General features: G+C 43.0%; 1 protein-coding gene across 2 annotated transcripts in view; it reads left to right on the top strand.

The window, feature by feature from the left end:
- Crot (carnitine O-octanoyltransferase) overlaps window positions 1–19,258 on the top strand; it is a gene marked incomplete at its 5' end in the record, with an annotated part of 34,274 nt that continues 15,016 nt past the window's right edge. The window contains 9 exon segments of one of the 2 annotated variants that reach the window (XM_013510115.1): window positions 1–169; window positions 3,997–4,115; window positions 7,620–7,744; window positions 8,620–8,801; window positions 8,962–9,086; window positions 13,517–13,625; window positions 14,810–14,903; window positions 15,014–15,139; window positions 17,270–17,371. In XM_013510115.1, the coding sequence (XP_013365569.1) occupies window positions 4,001–4,115; window positions 7,620–7,744; window positions 8,620–8,801; window positions 8,962–9,086; window positions 13,517–13,625; window positions 14,810–14,903; window positions 15,014–15,139; window positions 17,270–17,371 (978 nt within the window). 2 annotated transcript variants of the gene reach the window in all.

Below are 19,258 nucleotides of genomic sequence, written 5' to 3'. Positions count from 1 at the left end.
CCTCGCCCGTTCTCGTCTGGCCTCGGCAGGTTTGCGCAGGCCGCGCTGCTCGCCCCCTCGGCGTCCGGCCGCCCGCTCGCTCCTCCCGCCGCGCCCGGGTCTCCTCCACCGCCGTGAGTTGGCGCGCTGCCCCCGGACGTCCTCCGGCGGAACGGTGCGGACGGCGCAGGTGTATTTCCTGACTTAACGCCCTTTGCGGTTGAGAGTTGAGGAGACTGGAGAACACATCTGAAAATTCCTGCTCTCCGTGTTACCGCGGATGAGTTAAGCACTGAAGTGGGTGTGGAATTGGTGCTCTTGCTCCCCGGTTCCTAGCGACTGGGTGGCTCGAGGTATGCGGAGAGTAGCTTCGCGTGTGCAGGTTTTTGTCGCTACCCCGTAAGAAATTAGCACAGCCAGCACTTAAAGCAGCACCGGCTGATTATCTCACAGCTTCTGTCGGCTGCAAGCCGGCGTGAGTTTAGCTGGTACCCTGCACGGAGTCTCCCAGAGCTGAGCACGGTTTCTGCAGGTCTGGGCTCTTTGGGCTCTGGGGGCCGGAATCCTCTTGGCTCGGCTCTCCCTCGGCTTGCGGGCGGGCTTCGCGGTTACTGTCAGCCCTGGGCACGTCAGCCCTGGCTTTCAGCGAAGGCCCCTGCATCTTCACAATCGGCAAGCCTCTCTTCTCCCAAGGGCTCACGTGATTAGACGGGGTCCAGCGGGACGACATCCTTCCAAGTGTGTGTGGATGGAATCACAGGAGTAGGGGTCATATGTTACAACGCCAACGGGTGGGATGAGGGCCATTCTTAGAAACTATGCCTGCCGTAATATGGTTGTTCCAAGCTGGATTTTTTTTTAAAAAAATATTAACTCTATTAGCACATGTTTGCAGTACCTGCAGTTTACAGTCATCTTGGGGAGTGGGTAAATGTAAATACTACAGCAAAAAAAATTCCCTCCCCTCCCCCTCCCTCCGTCTCTAACTCAGTATCCCGATTTTCATTCTTGTTGATAATTTAGTTAATGTAACGGCATATAGTGTTTATGTTCATTGAGGGTATTAGGTCTGTACGCAGTTCATCGTTGTTCTACTTATTTCCCCTTCCCTGCCTCCTCACACCTCCTTGGCCCACTTCCCTGTTGTGAAAGAGATCCATCCCCTTGTCTCTTTCTGTCCATCCTTTATTATTCTCTTCGTTCGTGCTTTACCTCAAATGAGAGATACCATATGGTATTTAAATCAAGCTGGATTATTTTTGTAGTGTGCTTTTTCAGAAATTTACGAAGTTGTTTTGATACTAATTATATGACTGTTCTTAGATAAGCAAATTCAGTTAGTTGCCTATGGCCATACGGCTAGGAAGTGACTGAGTCTGCGTTTGGACTCATCTATATTTCCATTAGGTCCGAAGCCATAGTTATGGATGTTCACGGTGGACTGCATCCAGTGTCATTAGCTAGGAGAAGCTAAGGGATGGTGAGGTAGTTGTTGCACGTTCATTTTTGAATTGTCTATATTAGTGGTATAGGGCCAGGTGTGGTGGCACACCCCTGTAATCCCAGCGCTCAGGAGGCTGAGGCAGGAGGAGTGTTGTGGAGACCAGCCTGGGTTACAAAGTGAGCTCAAGGCCAGCCTGAACTGCACAGCAAGACCCTATCTCAAAAAGACAAAAAAATAAATAAATAAATAAATAAAATATATATATATATATATATATGTAAGTGGTATAGGCTCAATTCTTCATAACAAAGAAAGCTCAATATAGAGTTGCATGAATAAAATAAAAATGATGGGATTTTGGGTTTGTGGAGGGTTTGGTTTTTTGGTTGGTTGGTTTTTTTCTGTTTTTTAGGCTGACCTTGAATTCCTGGACTCAAGCAATGCTCCTGTCTCAGCCTCCCAAGTAGCTGGGATGACAGGTGTGCACCAGTGTACCCAGCATGTTGTTTTTTGGTTTTAAATATATCGAGTCCAGAATAGTGGGGTGATTCTAAACTTAAACAAACGGCCTCTATAAATAGGTCTTGGGTACTGTTCCACTTGACATTCCTGGGCCTTAGCAAGGAGGAGGGGAGGTGGAGGAGGAGGAGGGGGAGGGCATGTGCAGCCCCTTCTAGCTGCACAACGAGGAGTCATCCCTGCGGCACAAGGCCGGCTGGGCTCTGCAGAGTTAGGAAGAACAGAGCTGGTGGTAGGGTGCCCTGCTAACACGCTGGGTTCTGTTAAGAAAGGGAGAAAGTTGTTAGCTAAAAACCATCTCTTCCATGCCTTTGTTTTTGATTCTGTTCAGTTTTGTAAACTATGAATAGAATATTTAAAAAGAAATGTCTGTAAGACCAAGAAATTTCTTATTCAATATTAACATTATTTTCTGTTATTTTAATGTGCAGTTTAATTTATAAATGCTTTTTGAGAAATCTTTTTTTATTTAGCACTCCTATACCTTCTTCATATTTTGGGTTAGTTTGATTTCTTTAGTGAAAATACATGTATCCGGGTTTACTAGAGAAACAGATATAACACAAGATATAGAAGTGTATAAGAAATGACAAGTTTGGCTTCCAGTGGTCAGCCACAGGGTTGGGTGAGGAAGCGTGCAGAGGGTGTCTGCACACTGGAGACTGAAGAGCCCAGTCCAAGGTCTGGAGCTCACTGCAGTGTTTTGTGCAAGTCCGCATCAGGAGGCCAGGGGGTCTGCAGCAGAATGTTGAAGAATCTACAAGGAGGGCCAAAGAGTCTATACCGGAAGGCTGAGGAGTCCCAGGCAGAAGCCAGACGGTCTGCGTCAGAAGTTAGGAGATGACCACCAGGCTGAAGGCGAAGACTGGAGCTCCTCAGAAGACCAGAAATCAGTCCTTCCTCATTTCCCTTTTATTGTGTGCAGCCCACCTGCCCTAGGGGGAGTGGTCCTCTACACCCTCACTGTTTCTGTGCCCTCCTCTTGTACAGGCTCAGGGTGAATACAAAGGAAGGACCCTGGCTCCCTGCTGAGTCACACAGTTAACCTAAACTTCTCGAGTTGACACAAAGAACAGCATTGTAGAGTGATAAGGGCATGTCCTTTTCACCCCAGGATGAAGAACTGCTGAGTTATTTAGTTAAGGTTCTAGACTCCTCAAGTAGACACAATGTATCAACATTTACAATACATGAATGGGACATACATTTGCCTCAGGGTACTTGAAATGAAAGCATTCTGTGTAGATCCATCTGCACACTTACATGTTCTGTAATCTGTCATTGTCCAGTTGTACAACTCTTCCATCCTTCTTCATTTGGTCTTCTGAGTCCTCCTCAGACCATAATCCCTTTCTACACATCACATCCTACTTCTTGTCAAGTCTGGCAGTTTCCCTCGCACTTGCCCCATTGCCTTTTTGTTCAGGGGGAGATTAGAGTTTTGACTGATGGTTTGAGTTCTCCTGAGTTCTGGGTATTACCTCTTTTTGTGTGTGTGTGTGTCTTTTTGAGATAGGGTCTCGCTATGCAGTCCAGGCTGGTTTTGAGCTCACTTGGTAGCCCAGGCTGGCCTCAAACTCACAACAGTCCTCCTGCCTCAGCCTCCCGAGTGCTGGGATTACAGGCGTGTGCCACCACGCCCAGCCTGGATATTACCTCTTAAGCAAATCATAACACTTGAGTTTTGTTTCCTTTACATGTGAAATGGTACAGGGTGTCACCTCAGAGAGGATAATGGACTTTTGGAGGTAATGCATGTTTTCTGTAACACACTGCAGTGCTTGCACGTGGTAGGTACTCAGTAAGCAGTGACTGTACTGATTTCAATGATAACTCTGACTTGTAGCACTTGGAGTCTACATTTCTTTTTTTGAATTTGACTCTTTGTTTTATTGATGAGTTTATAAATTGTGTAAGACCGGGGACCAAGTCCTGGCTAGTGGGTGATCCCTAAATGCTGACTTAGTGAGTTGAACCTAGCATATGTAAGAACATACTTGAGTTTGAGGTTGCAAGGGCTCTCTCTGTCTTCTTTCTTTTTCCTATTGTGATAGTACCATGGAAAATCAACTGGCTAAATCAACTGAGGAGCGAACATTTCAGTACCAGGATTCTCTTCCATCACTGCCTGTTCCCTCACTTGAAGAATCATTAAAAAAATACCTTGAGTCAGGTATGTTCATAATTTTCAATACATGTTCATGTTGTTAGTACTTAGCAAACTATGACGCTGTTGAAAGTTGATGAAGGTCTAATTGCTACTGCTTCTAGGCTCACGATAAAGTACCCTAAAATACCGGGAACCTTTTGTTCTTCCTTCTCATGTTACTTCTTCCACAGTTTGAAAAGCCAGGTAGTATTAATGGGTCTCCCAGGCAAAGTGAGGCCCATCTCCTGGCTCCCTGCTGCTCTCCACTCCTACTCCTGAGGCAAGGACCTTCAGACTGTTTCTTACATCATCTCTCTCCACGTTTAAAGTAAGAGTCTTATCCTGTGCTCTTCAGGTCTTTTAGCTGTAGGTACTGTAAATTAATTCCTTGAAAAAGATACGGGTTTAGCTCTCCTAAGTGCACTAGCCCCCCTGTCCCTGGCATATGTACAACCCAACACGTTTCCTTCCCATTCTCTCAATAGAGTTGTACAGAATCACTATTTGGGATTAAATCATCAGTCACTTGAGTGCTCTGCGTACTCCGCGTTTCACTGGATCTTAACATTTACCCTATCACTGGAGGTTTATTCACTAGTGAACATGCACTTTACCCTGATTACCCTTTGTTGTGATCCCCCCGTTTCATTGCTTAGTTTACTTTGTGTTCAGGAGTTTATTCCAAAACATTGCAGCACGGTGAGAATTTCTGAATAGATTTTAGTGCATAAACTCTTCTCTGCTTCGCCTCTTCCTACAGAGTCTTTTCTGGAGTCATCGCTTTTATTGGGAGCTTTCTTTTCCACTGTCCTGCAGTTCTTGTCCCATCTTGCCTGTGCTGGTGTCTCTGTTTCTGGGATTTAGTGCTGTGTTTCTTGGTTTTCTTCTCTTTATTTTGCTTCATGTTTAGTACAACCTGAGAAAAGATATTTGGGAGACAAAAATAGGAACTAAAAGTCCCTTTATGTGATTGTTTAGCTAACTGTAGAATTCTGCATTGGAAATGCTTTTTCTTAAGAGTTTTGAAGGTGTCATTTGTTCCTTGTAAGGTTGGGGGGCCCCTCCGATTTTGAGGCAGCACCACACTGGGATCTGGCCTTTGGCAGACTGTCCTTATTTAACCCAGGCTGTACCTTTGCCCTTTTGACCTGTTTCCTTTTGGGTATCACCAACTCTTTTTGTCTGTGGTGCTCTCTCACACGAGAGGAATTCCTCAGATACCTGCTGGCCTCCGTGCTTTCATCTTCAGAGTGAGCTCCTGAGAAGCTGACTGAGGACTCGGTCGGTGCCAGGTTGAACTTGACCAGTAGGCAGACCGAGCGACCCCCTCAGGGCATACCCAGTCCTACTGCTCTTTTTTTCTGGAACAGATCTCTTTCCCCAAAGAGAAATCCTCATATTTCTCATTTGAAGGATATAAGTTAGTGTTCTGGGAACTGAGAGGAGGGAGCTGCAGGAGCCTCACTGTTCCTGAGTGTACACTTTAAAAAAGTTGTTTACTCTTAAACTGATACATAAAGACTGTGTATGTTAATGAGGCCAGTATTATGTTTTGATACGTGTATACATTGTAATGTGTAAACTAGGTTAAACATTTCCAACATGTATTATTTCGTTATGGTGAAAATGTTCAGGACCCTTTCTTCTAGCTGTTGAGATAGGCGGTAGGTAATAATTGAAACCTACAGTCACCTAGCGTGCTTCCTCCTCTCTGACTGCTCAGCCTTTCCGTCCTCCTTCCAGTGTCCTCTCCCCAGCCTCTGGGAACTGCAGTTCAGTCATTTTTTTTTGTTGTTTTTCTTTTTGTTTTTTAGGGACAGGCTGTGCAGTTCAGGCTGGCCTTGAGTTCACTTTGTAGCCCAGGCTGGTCTCGAACTCGCAATAATCCTCCTGCCTTAGCTTCCCGAGTGCTGGGATTACAGGTGTGCACCACCGCGCCTGGCTCCAAAGTTCACTCTTACCCCCTGTAAGAGCCACTCTTTCAGCTTCTGCATGGAAGTGTGATTGTGATTGGGAAGTGCTGGTCTTACCTGGCTTATTTCACTTAACATCGTGATACCAGTCCATCCATGTTGCAGATGACACAGTTTCACCAGTCTTTTCTGGCTGGATAGTTTTCCACTGTGGATGTGTGTGCACCACATTTTCTTTCTCAGTCCTTCAGCTGATGTCCATTTAGGGTCTTTCCCTTCCTTGACTCTTGGGAGGAGCGCTGCAGTACAGGGTGTCACTGTCGCTGTCGCCCCACACGTGTGGCTGGAGTCCTGTGTTCTGTCTCGTCCGGTTTAACACCCAGGATTCTCCTGGCTTCCTCGGTGGAGGCGGTGTGGATGAGGTGGCATCTGCCACCTGGAGCCTCCCCAGCAGTCCCCTGGGTTCGGCTTTCGTTTCCCACTGCTACCGGAGACCCCTGTGCTTGCATGCTGGAGCCTTTCTGGGGTGCTGCTCCAGGAACTGGCTTGCTCCCATTTCCCACCACCTCTGTCAGGCCTCAGAGGCTTCATTTTTATGTTCTGCAAAGCCATCACCATTTTCCCTGGTGGTTTCTAGTTTTTAAAACACTAGCTTAACTTAACTGCTGTTCTCTTTTCTTTCACTTTTCCTTGTCCTTGCGGATTTTTCCCCTTTCACTACTTTCTTGTCAGTGTGTCAGATTTTTAGGAATAGAGATAAATGTGTCTGATTCACTTTCAAGTGGAAGTGCTCTGATTTTTTAAATTTATTTTTCTTTTTTTCCTCACCTACTTTCAAGAATTCTAATTGCTTTTTCTAAAATTTTCTCTGATTACTCCATTTTTGAGTATTTAGTTTATGTGTACTTTCTTTGATTCAGCAATTTACATTGACCTCTAGAATTTAAATTGTTTTCCAGATAAGATTTTGAAGAGGCAAAAATCAAACAAAAAGAAGATATTAATGTCTCATGGTTTCTAATTAACTTTGTAGCTTGATTTTCATGGGTTAGGACCCTGGCTTGTTTTTGTTTTTGTTTTTTGGGGGCAGGAAACTAGTTTGGCCATGAGGCTCTGGGTAGGATTTAAATTTATATTTACATACAAATTGCATTGCATGTATAATGGTTGTGCTCTGAATTGAACATGGACAGAAAGATACTTTTATCTCTCTAAACTGATGTCAAGAGCTTCCAATTTAGTCTTTATTACTTAGTAAGTGCATCCTTAGATAAGGTGCTGAGGACACAGTATCCTCAGTCCAGGGTGTAAAATAGGGCTCATTAATTGAAAATATGTATCTTATATAAAGCAGTTACATTTGTGGTTGAATAGAATTTATTTGCCTAGTAGCTAGACAGTATCTCACCTTGTAATTTTAACTATCACCTAGAATGGTCACTGTTTTAAAAATTTTTTATAGTATTTTGCATTTTTCATTTTGTATTATAAACTTTACTTATTGTACTCAGATCATATTTAATACTGTATTTTGCATATCTGAGTTGCCAGATTTGTATAGTACATAGAGGTGACTGATGATGTCTGATACCTTAATCACATTTTTTCTTTACAGTAAAGCCATTTGCAAATGAAGAAGAATATAAGAAAACTGAAGAAATAGTCAAAAAATTTAAAAATGGAATTGGAGGAAAATTGCACCAGAAATTGCTTGAAAGGGCAAAAGGAAAAAGAAATTGGGTATTTATTTTAGTATACTTATAATTGAAAAAATTGATGTGTTTCAAGGAACAAAATTAAAAATATACATAGTTCTCATTTCTAAATTCTTGCTGTAAAATCTTGCAATGATTGTTGTCATTATGATCATCCCAAAGAATGAATCATTTTACTGGGGAGTCTCATATTGTATATGGGCCTCTGTCTTACATGAGAGATGTGAGATAAAGCCCACATTTCCTGGTGTTCGTGGTTCCAGTCAGCATGCCCTGCCTGGGGCCCTGAAATCTGTATTTTAGCACCTGCCATGTGGGGTTCTGATGAAGGGGACCCAAGACCATGTTTGAGGTAAACGTTTCATCCAGGTAATGGTAGCCTGAAAAAACCCAAAATATTAAAATACATAGGTAGCATGGAAATATTTAAACACTGCCTGGAAGAAAAGGGGCCCCTACAGTATGCAACTAAATTTCATGCATAAGTAAGCAGATCTGTCTCTGAAAAATCTAAATTAATTTTAAGCCTACTGAAAAGTTTTTGTATTTATGATTTAGTACTTCAGTTATTATGTCTAAAGAAAAATTACAAATGCCTTAATTATTATCATTAGGTGAGAGTTTAGTATCGATTGTACACACTCCAGGTACTCTGAGGAAACACCTGAATACTTTGTTGTATAGTTGTGATTTCAATAATATTTAAGACCTTACAGTTACAGAAGGAAGGAAGCATGGAAAGAAGAATCACAGTAGCATCTTTAAACATCTGTGATGATTTAAAACAAGAAAATGTGTTTTTGAGTGTTGAAGAATAATAAGGGCAATGTTGCTTGTCTGCTTGCTTTGCCAGCAGTCACACCTTCAGGCATTAAGAAGAGCGCTCTCACTCTCTTTCAGCTGGAAGAGTGGTGGCTGAACGTGGCCTACCTGGATGTTCGGATGCCGTCACAGCTGAACGTCAATTTTGCAGGTCCTTCAGCCCATTTTGAACACTACTGGCCTCCAAAGGAAGACGCACAGCTAGAAAGAGGAAGTATAATACTTTGGCATAACTTGAACTACTGGCACCTGCTGAGACAGTAAGGACGCTCAGTGTGAATTTAGTTAGGGTTTACATGAAGTCTCAGTTGGCAGAGTGTTGGGAAGTTTAATTTACTACTTTGGGGAAGAAGACTGCAGCTGTGATGGTCTAATTCATAAGTTTCATAATGACTTCTTGCTCAAAACTTTTCTTAATAGAGAAAAAATGCCTGTTCATAAAGTTGGAAGTACTCCTCTAGATATGAATCAATTCCGAATGCTGTTTTCTACCTGCAAGGTTCCAGGAGTTACTAGAGATTCAATTATGAACTATTTTAGGACTGGTAAGTTAAAAAGTGTTTTGTTTTTTTTTAATAAAGTCATTGGGATTTAGGTATTTTCTAGTGATTTCTACTATAACACTGTGGAATACAGTTTTGAAGACTATTTCTTACTGGCTATTCACAAATCGGGCTTTCTCAGACCCTTGTCTGTGATCCATTCTGATAGTGTGGAGAAAACATGGGAATTGTGTTCTAAACTGTGGTACACATGGTTCAGCACAGATCTGATGCTCCCGTTGGACATTTGGGAGAGTGAAGTGTTTGAAGCGTAGAATAATGGATCAGAACCCTGAGGAAGCGTGGAGCGTGTCCCACCCTCCCTCCTGCTGTCTGAGTGTCTTGACTGCTCGCTGTTGTGTGCTTGTTACGCTCTTTTCTCTTCGAGAATGTTTTGTTCTTGCCTTACCTGGAGGGCTGGAGCCACGCTCCTGGGGCACTTGACTTTAGATTGACTCATCATACCATGTTTTTACTCTCAGTTTATGGCGCTTTCTGCTTGGTGTCCTAGCACATCTTGAAATGGAAAATTTTGCTATGGCAACTGCTAGTTTCTGGCTACTTCAAGAATTTCTATGCTTTATGAATTTAATAACAGCTTATAATTTCTGTAGAGTTTAGTTATGGATGAATGTTTTTTTCATCAGATTTTTAAAAGTTTTGTTGACAGCCGTGGTCATAGTCTAAGGATGTGAGTTTATTTTCATACAGAATTCAAATCCTTGGTGCACAGCGTTTGGGTGCTGGAGATGCTTAATGTCCTCAGGCTCACATGTTTACCTCAATGTTGTAAGTGAAAGAACTAAAAGAAAAGGTTAGGAAAATGGGCTTGTTTAATGCCCAACTATGAATGGAAGGTGATAGGAGAAAATGAATGAAGTAAGGCCAGCAAAGAAAGAAAATATGCATATCAATTAAGAAACAGTTGTCAGTGGATTTGGGTTTGAATTCTGTCTTTATAGTGTGTTCCTCCTTAGATAAGGTAACTCATTTGAGTTAGTGTGTAAAATGGGGGTTCGTTAATTGAGTGATGCGTTTCTGATACAGTGCTTTATGCTGTTGTGGTTATTACATTTGTGGCCCTGTGGCTTTGTGAAGAGGTGTAGACAGAGATGAACCTAAGGTAGTGAGTAAATGTGCAGAATCTCAGAGAGGTGCTGGTGAGTACTCCATAGAGAATTTGAGAAGATGCATGCCTGCATTTATGTTTTAGATGAGGTAACCAAAGATGCCTCTCTGAGCATCTGAACAAGATGGACTTGCACGGTTCTTTCAGTTTGTGTTTAGTTCAGTTTTGTTGTTTTTGATGTGCGCTGAGGGCAGAATGCCCCTGGCAGAAATGAGTTTGGCACATTCACCAGGCTAAACGGGTAGAGCCGTGCAGGCAGGAGGGGGAAGCTGACTTAAGGGTGGCTGGAGGCTGGGTCAGAGTGTTTTATAAACCAAGATAAGGTTTTTAGATTTTCCGTAGAGTGCGGATTGGAGCTGTTAATGGCTTTTGAGAAAGGGAGGGATGTGACCAGACTAAGATTCCTAAAAGATCGTTCTACCTGCTATTTAACAAATGGGATTTTAGGTATGAGACAAGTTTAGAGATAGCAAGGTCAGTTAGAAGGTTGTCTCAGCACTCCATGTAAGTCGTATAAAGGCTTGTACTAAGGGGTAACATAGAAGTGCTGAAAATCAGTCAGACTCTGGGTTGTGTTGGATTTGGAGTTACAGAATTAGTGTTAGATTGGTGGGGAGATGTGAGAGAAGAAAAGGAAACAGGATGACTTTAAGATACTTGGCTTGTAGCTGGGCATGGTACAGGGCACATATTGTCCTAGCTACTCCAGAGGCCGAGGCGGGAGGATTGCATTATCCCAGAAGTTTGAGGTCAGCCTGGGCATGATGAGATGCTGACTTAAATTTTTTTTTTCCTTGAGCAACAAACTAATTGGGGTTGATGACACATGAGTTCAGATTGACTTACAAATCTGTGGATTGTAGATTCATGTGGTGGGAAAGATTGAGAGATGTTTTAGGGAGTAAAAGCAAGAGATCCCTTAGACTATGTTGCATTTAAAATGCCTGTTACACCTTCAAGTAGAAATAGAAGTGGGCAGTTGGAGATAAAGTTTGGAGTTCTAAGAGGTCAGGACTGCATCTCCTGATAACAGAGTTAGGATTCACCACTAGAAGACATACAATTCATGTGTAAACCTCTTCAAATAACTGAGATCACTTTGGAATGTACAAATAAAGATAATGGGGAGCCAGTACTGATAGTTAGCACAATCCAGTACAGTGTTTGCACAGCAGAGGAGGAGTCAGCCAGAGAAACCAAGGGAGGGAGGAAGCAAACAACGGCAACCATCTCCTGCACTCCAGACAGGGAGGTGTTGCTGAGAGGTCAAATGCAGTGAAATTGTGACCTTTGGATTTGACAACATGACGTGGCTCGTGGCCGCCCTGGACAAGTGCAGTGTCAGTGAAATTTGGGGAAGGAACCCCATTAAGAGCAAATAAAATTCAGTCAATCAAGTGGTAACATTTACAAATAATACCAGCAAAACAACTTTTAATGTGCAATGGGAGATTTAAACTTTGGTTAAGAAGATAAGTGATATGTTATAGGGGTGACACACTATGAGAGAAGGAAAATAATCTTGCAAAAGAAAAAATAATCAGCCAGAGTCGTTGAGAAGGTAAGAGCTGAGAGGGTCAAAAGCAGAAGTAGTGGAGGGGTTGTCTTTGCTAGAGAGAAGGAAGAAGGGCGGGAACACAGAAGGTACGCAGTGCATTCAGACAGCATGGGCCAGTGTTGCTGTAGGAGATGAAGGAGGCTTGCACATGGCTGTCCCTAGTGAAGTGTGCTGAAAGCTTTGAGGATAAGGGTTTGGAATAGTTATTGTGGGAAGCGGGAAAAGCATGCGTGCTGTGGATTGTGGGGTTGCTGAGCAGTGCCGAGTGCCATCTTCCGACACCCACAGCTTATAGGAGGAGACATTTAATTTGGCTCACAGTTCAGAGGAGTCAGTCCATGGTCGGCTGACTCCAGGATAGAACCCTCATGGTGAAAGGGCTGGCAGAGGAAGTCTGCTCATCTCATGGCAGCCAGGAAGCAGGAAGAGAAGGGGGAGCCAGGAAGGTTCAACTGTAATAGCCTTTGTGAAGGCCTGCATGAAGGGTGTCCTAGGGCTAGGAATGTAGCTCAATGTTAGAGTGCTTGCCTAACAGGCTAGAGACTCTGGGTTCCCCTTCCTGAACCATAAAAGGAAGTAGAATTAGACTAGATGATATATGTGTTTTCTTCAGTAACATTCAGGGCCAAGTGCAGAGGAAAAGAGGGTAAGGATTTAAGGGCTTTTCCCAAGGAGGAATTGTAATGTTGAGCCATGGACTCTATCCTTGATAAGAAGAAAACTGTAGGAACTGGGGGTAGGGGCAGGGCTGAATGCAAGGTGTTGGGGCTAAGAGGCTCGTCTCAGTAAAGAGACTGCACTTGGAGAACAAGATACGTGTTTAATCTTTCCCTACGAGGCCCTTGGCAAAGGAAGTAGTACTTAAAAAGAGGGACTGAATCAGAGTAGTCTGAAGTTTATAGAAGACGCATAGTTCTTGGAGAGTTAAAGGGGTGCCAAGGAAATCATAGAATCTATTATCAGTGACTTACCAGGTGTTGTCAGAGTGTATAACTACAGACTGGGCAAAATTCTTTTCCCTTGCTATGCATGCGGATAAGGCCCTTTTGTACTAGAAACTGCTTTATTGAGAAATCATTGTTAGACATTGCTGTAGTAAAATTATCTGATGAGCAGTCAACATTAAAATAAAGTCAGAGAAATGTTACCTTTCCTATGGCTCTCCCTCAGGATTCCTCTAGGCTTCTTCTCCCCTTCCCGTTCCTGTCTGAAATCAAACTGGGAAGCCAGCAGTGGTTTGGGGTTGTCTGATTGATGCTCAGAATGTACAAGTACTAGAAACTCTAGTGGATTTGTAGATGTGACACTAACAAGGTTAACTTAGGAATTCTCACTTGAGTTTGTTTTTAAACTGATGCATAACACCAACATTGTACATGTCGGTGGGCCACCAGGCAGAGTTATGTCCGTGCACACATTGTGGACCAGGTTAGAGCTGCCCGTCTCCTCACACACCTGTCGTTTCTTTGTGGTGGTGTCATTCACAGTTCTCCTGCTGACTCTCCTAACTCCCTGGGGTTAGGTCACAACTAACACCTCTCGTGCGTTGACCAGCATGTCACAACTCACCTTTTGGTGATGGGCCTGCTGCCCTTGATGACCTTTCCCTGTCCTCCTGAGGTTCTCACTATGTGATGCAGTAGACGAATAAACGATAATGACTAGAGGGCTGATTATTCTGTGACATGTGCACTCTCCTCCTCTCCCTTGGGTGTTTGCAGCCTCATGCTCTCTGTTGTTTCCTAGAGAGTGAGGGCCGATCCCCAAGCCACATCGCCGTGCTGTGCCGGGGCCGTGTGTTCGTCTTCGAGGCACTGTGTGAAGGGTGTCTGCTCACCCCGCCAGAGCTGCTCAGGTTGGCACACGACTTCTTTGAGTCTTGTCAGGTATCAGGCTTTGGTTTAGGTTAAAAAATAAAGGTTCAGAATTACCTTTCTATAAAGGCACAGAAAACTGAGAAGTAAGACTTTTATGTCCTTTCTTAGTTCTAGTTTTTTCTAACTTAACTTCTAATTTTACTAGATGTACAGAAATCTCTTCTACTTGGAGAAAAGGAAAACAGTGCACACAAGACCACTCCCATCCCCTCCCCAGAGTCTGTCACTGCTGCTTCTGTTGTGTGTTTAGTTCTTTATGTGACAAAAGAACACACACACATATATCTACTCTGTGCATGTGTGTACATACATCTTTTTTAGAAATTATACATTGCTCTAGGCAAACTTTTAGGTATTTTGCTTTTGTGATTTGTGTATGTTTGTTGTATTTTTAAATTGGATTTGTCCAAATGTCACATCATTTATTAGATCAGACTTACTAATCACATTACCCAAAGCCACTCTTGTAGAAGTTGAACACCTGTGATTCATGGGCTCATTTTAGCTTGTGGCCTGTTCTTTTTCAGTAATAGAGAATTTGAATCACTGCATAAAGGTGATAATGGAAGTGTGAAGGTAGTAGATAAGATTGCTAATAGTCCAGGAAGGTCAGTGACAAAAACCTAGGAAAGGACACATCTGGCAGTGGAAGGAGGGCAGATGGTCAGTGAAGGCCCCCCAGGGGTCAGTAAGGCTAGGGAGACTACAGTGGAACAGTGCTACAAAGATGAAAACAAGTCACATCCTTCCTGTGTGAATTGCCTACACTGAGTAAATACAGTGGAGATTAAGCTCTGGGAGACTTTAGGGGTGACACAAGTGTGATTTAATGCTAATCACAGAGCTGGGGGTAGCTTAGTGGTAGAGGACATGCCTGCCATGTATGAGGCCTCGGGTTTAAACCCAGCCCCCCCCCAAATTGCTGTAGCACAAAACCCAAATTGCAGTCTAAGAGTGAGTGGGAAGTATTGAAAACACGTAATTTCTTAAAGACATGAGGTGCAAGCAGGAAATAAATATGTTGCTGTTGCTGTTGAGATCATAATCTGCTTCTGCGAGAGTGCGTGAAGACATCTGAGTATGAACCATGTGACCTGTGAAAGGCTGGTGTAGGTCCTGTCTCCCTGTGCTCTTTCTAAATCCTCCCTCTCATCTCCCTCAGACACCTGAGGTACGTCTACCAGAAGTGCCACCAAGAGCCTCCCGGCCCCGGAGTTGCCGCGCTGACCACTGAGGAGAGAACTCGGTGGGCCAAGGTAGTAGCCATGCTCTTCCTAATGAACCCGTTCTCTGACAAACTCTTAAGATTTTCTGGACATGCTGTATTTAAATTGTAGCTTTTAATCATCATCTCCTTACCCTTTAGGCACGAGAATATCTGATTGCTCTTGATCCAGAGAACTTGGCTTCCTTCGAAAGAATTCAGAGCAGTCTATTCGTGTATTCCTTGGAGGACAGCAGTGCTCATGTCACTCCAGAAGATTACTCCCAGGTGGCCGTCTTGCTTTTTCGCTGTCTTGCAGGCTTTCCTGGAGGACTCTTATGTATATTGAACGCAAGAGTTTTTTCCTTTTTTTATAGTCATGCTTTTAGAATTTTTTTCAGCTATAAAGTATACATGTGTCAAACCAAATGTTACAAATAGTGCTTTGTAAGTCCTGGTCACACAGTCAGATATAGTCTGTACTGGTGGAAAGAAGGACAACTGTTGCTTGCATGTCATATGCCAGTTGTCCGCCTTCTTACTGATTGCATGCAGAAAAGGTGTACATGGGACCCGGGGCACACACCACCTCCCTTCCCTGTCTGTGACCTTGCTCCTGTGCCTCGCTGGTGGGCAGCGTCTCCTCAGAATATGTCTCCCTTTAAAGAAGCCACTGAACACAGACTTCAGTGAGTTTCAAGGTCAGTGTGACCTTTTCTGTTGGCCCACTACAGCCTCGTATTTTCCTGGGAAATAAAAGGCAGGTTTTACATTGGTAACATAGTCTTTTAAAAATACTTAAATTATTTCCTAACAGATTCATCATTGTAAATGATAGGAAAAGTAATTCAGGATTAAAAATTTTATAGCTAGAAAACAACTTTTTTAGCTATGCTTTTTGCAGTGAGGGACAGAATGCTTTCTTTATTTATTTAGTCAGTCAGTCAGTCTTTTTGAGACAGAGGTTTGCTATGCAGTTCAGGCTGGCCTGGAGCTCACTTTGTAGCCCAGACTGGTCTGGAACTGGCCATGATCCTCCTGCCTCAGCCTCCCGATTGCTGGGATTGCAGGTGTGCACCACTACGCCTGCCCAGAATGCTTCTTAAGAATATATTTTAATGCAGAATTGTTTAAACTTTTTTAACTTCATCTGTTCTTAGAGGTACAATTAGATTGTAGCTCACTATACACAAGGTTGATAGAAAAATACAGTGAATGTTTAAGGTTTAAAAAAAATTACAGTAAAGAGTACCTTGCTACTAATGCCCCTCCGAGCCCTCCCTTTCACTTCCAGCACACTTATCCCGTCGTCCTTGCAGCTTTCTGAAGCTGCTCTGGGGTCCTCTTTCCTGAGTGTCTTTAGTTGCACTATCATGGCTCCTTCAGTGTGCTGAATTGATTCAAAGAGTTTATCTCCCATGGCCATTTTGACTTCAGGGAGGAGCCAGAAGTCACACAGTGCCCGATCTGGTCATAAGGTGGGTAAGGACACAGTGTCATGTGTTTACAAGCTTGGTTTTCCACTGAGTGACGCTCAACTGCAGTGCTCACCATATTTTCAATCACACCTCATGAAGACATTAGGATTTCCAGAACCGCTTTAGAAAGTAGCAGGAATGATTAGTGTGTTCAGAGCAGGTTAGGGAGTGTTTTAAGGGGGTTAATGACATTGTGTCTCTTACTGTAATAAATAATTTCATGTAAACACACTGTATATTTTCATTTCCCCTGGTGTACACACATGGATACCATATGTAATAGAAGTTTCATACAACAGTGCTTGCTTTTACTGTCTGGAGTGTTCTCTAGTCATTGTATTCTATGTTGTACTTAGGAGTGTTAATTGTGATATACTAAATTGATTTCATAAGTCATTAATGGGCCAAAATCTAGTTTGACAAACAAGTTAAGTGAGATGTGCATTTTTAAAGACATTTACCTTTTAATTTTTTAGTGACTAAGCTCATGTGGGCCTCTGCTACCATTCAAGATTCTGTTTTCAATTGCATGTTCTCTAAACACAAATAACGTACCAGGTTTCTCTTTTCTTGGAAGATTTTTGTTTTTTTTTTTTTGGTTTTTCTCCGGTACCGGGAACCGAACTCAAGACCTTGCGCTTGCCAGGCAGGCGCTTTGCCGCTGAGCTAAATCCCCAGCCCCTCTTGGAAGATTTTTGTAAGTCAAGATTGGAGAAATAACTAAAGTTCGGACCAGAATTAATTATGTTTTGAGCATAATGATATCATCATTTTATTAAATTTGGTTGGCTTGAAAAAGTGAGAATGAAATAAGTGTTTAAGATGTAAATACTTAACCAGTGTTAATGAGCCCCACCCTCTGCTTGCTTTTTTTGAGGGGGCACTGCTGGAGCTCAAACTCAGGTGCCCCTTTAACATGGAAAAATTCAATTTCTTTTAGATACTTGCCATGGTCCTTACTGGAGATCCAACCGTACGCTGGGGTGACAAATCCTATAACTTGATTTCCTTTTCTAATGGAGTCTTTGGCTGTAATTGCGATGTAAGTAAACTGCCGAAGTCTTTTTTCTTTTCCTTTTAGGTTAACTTAATGGCATTAGACCACAAATACTTAGGCTATGCTGTGCTACAGATGATACTTTTTTTTAGCTTAATGGCATTATATATTGAGAAGTTTGTGAATTCTCCGTGAGTTATGAATTCTCAAAGTTATGAATTCTCAAAGTTATGAATTCTCAGTGAAAGTAGAGCATAGATAAGTTATTTTCTTTTGTAGTAAGAGCAATAGTTTGATATATATCTGCTAAAAAAATTTTGTATCTAACTCTATGTAGTATAATTTCTTAAAACTTATGATTATCTGCTTGTATAGAACCACAACTATTAAAAGGTATTACATGAAATTATGTTCTATGCATAAAGAAATATAAATGGATGAATTTTAGATTCCCCTAGTAATTATGTAACTATTTTCCTGATATGACATATGATCTTTGGGGCACTGTTTAGATGACAAGTATTAAAATATGTGGCAGTTAGTACCAGTTTAGATCTTTATGAAAAATAAAAAGGATTTTTCCCATTTACTTCTGCCCCTTCTCATGTCTGCATTAGCTTTGTCTTAGATTCAAAAGATTTCTAAACTAAGAAAAAAATCAGAAAAAACAAGGGTTCAGTGGTTTTTAAAAATCAATATTCAGCTTTAAATGATGGAAATTTGAATCAAACTGGCATTAGCTGAGGAAGGTATTTGTTGGCATAAGTGTATGCCTCAGTATGAATAAGGCTGACTTCTCGTGCCCAGATGATGCTTTGATTAGAATCTCTCTCCTGGTGAGTAGACTACCCAGCATCATGTTGCCTGGAGTCTTGGGTCTTCAGGGGACTCTTAATCTAGTAACCCCCATGGAAATAGTCAGCTTCCTTTTTCCAGTGGTGCCAGCAAAAGTCCTGAAATGATTCTTGTACCTGGCTGTGACTGGTCTGTGTGACTCACCTGCCTGTCCTGGGAATCAGGTGCTCAGCTTAGCCTGGCCCAGGGTTACATGCTCAGATGTGGCGGTTGCTTGAAGGACAGTAAATGCTGCTGCTGCAGAAGCGTGTGGACTGGTTGATAAGCAGGTGCTGTCTGTTAGAGCAGCTCCTCGGAGTGACGGGGAACGGCGGCCCCGAGTCGTTCTGAAGATCGCTTTCCTTATCCTCCCTTTGAGTTACTGTTAACACAGTACCTCTTACTAGTTGCCTTGGTGTCTCTGGTCCATTGTCTGGGTCTGCCTGGCCGTCCTCGTTCTGGCTTCTGCTTGCCCTTTTTCTGAGAAGTGCCCTCTGGGCCGTGGTTAGCAGCCCCGGCCTCTCTCTTGTCTGCCACCAAGACTGCCATCCTTCAGCCTCTCATTCTCCCTGGTTCCGGGAGAACAGTGAGACTCTGATGCCGCTGCCTCAGGTAGGGCGGTGTCGATGTGACACTGTCCGCCCTGTGTGGCTGCTGTGAGACAGATGCGGTCAGCTCTGCCTTTGTGTGCTGTGGTGTTGACAGAGGAGCAGTACAACTCCCAGCCTGCTGGGTGTCAGCTGTGCCGAGTTCATGTCCCCTGAAATCAGAGAATGAATTCCAAAGGACAGAGGAGGTTAAGAGTAGGAAAAGTGTATTGGGAAATAGGAATAGCTCCTGAGAGACAGGGGGGTTCCCAAGTGGGCCGCCGCTGAGGCCCTTTATCAGGGGTAACTTATACAGCAAAGTCACAGTGTGGGTACAGCATGGGTCAAACTGTAATCAACCAACAAGGTTATAATAAGTCACCTAGCTAATTTGATCTGCTGGGGAAGTGGGGCACATAGTACGGGCATATGGCTGACATCATTAACCTTAGCTTATCTGTGACTTTCAAAGCAGGAACATTCTTGGGAAGGGATGGATCACTCTCCTGGG

The sequence above is a fragment of the Chinchilla lanigera genome, unplaced genomic scaffold, assembly GCF_000276665.1.
Source record: "Chinchilla lanigera isolate Chin_1 unplaced genomic scaffold, ChiLan1.0 scaffold00206, whole genome shotgun sequence".
Classification (NCBI taxonomy): domain Eukaryota; kingdom Metazoa; phylum Chordata; class Mammalia; order Rodentia; family Chinchillidae; genus Chinchilla; species Chinchilla lanigera.
This window is presented reverse-complemented; position numbering and strand designations above follow the sequence as displayed.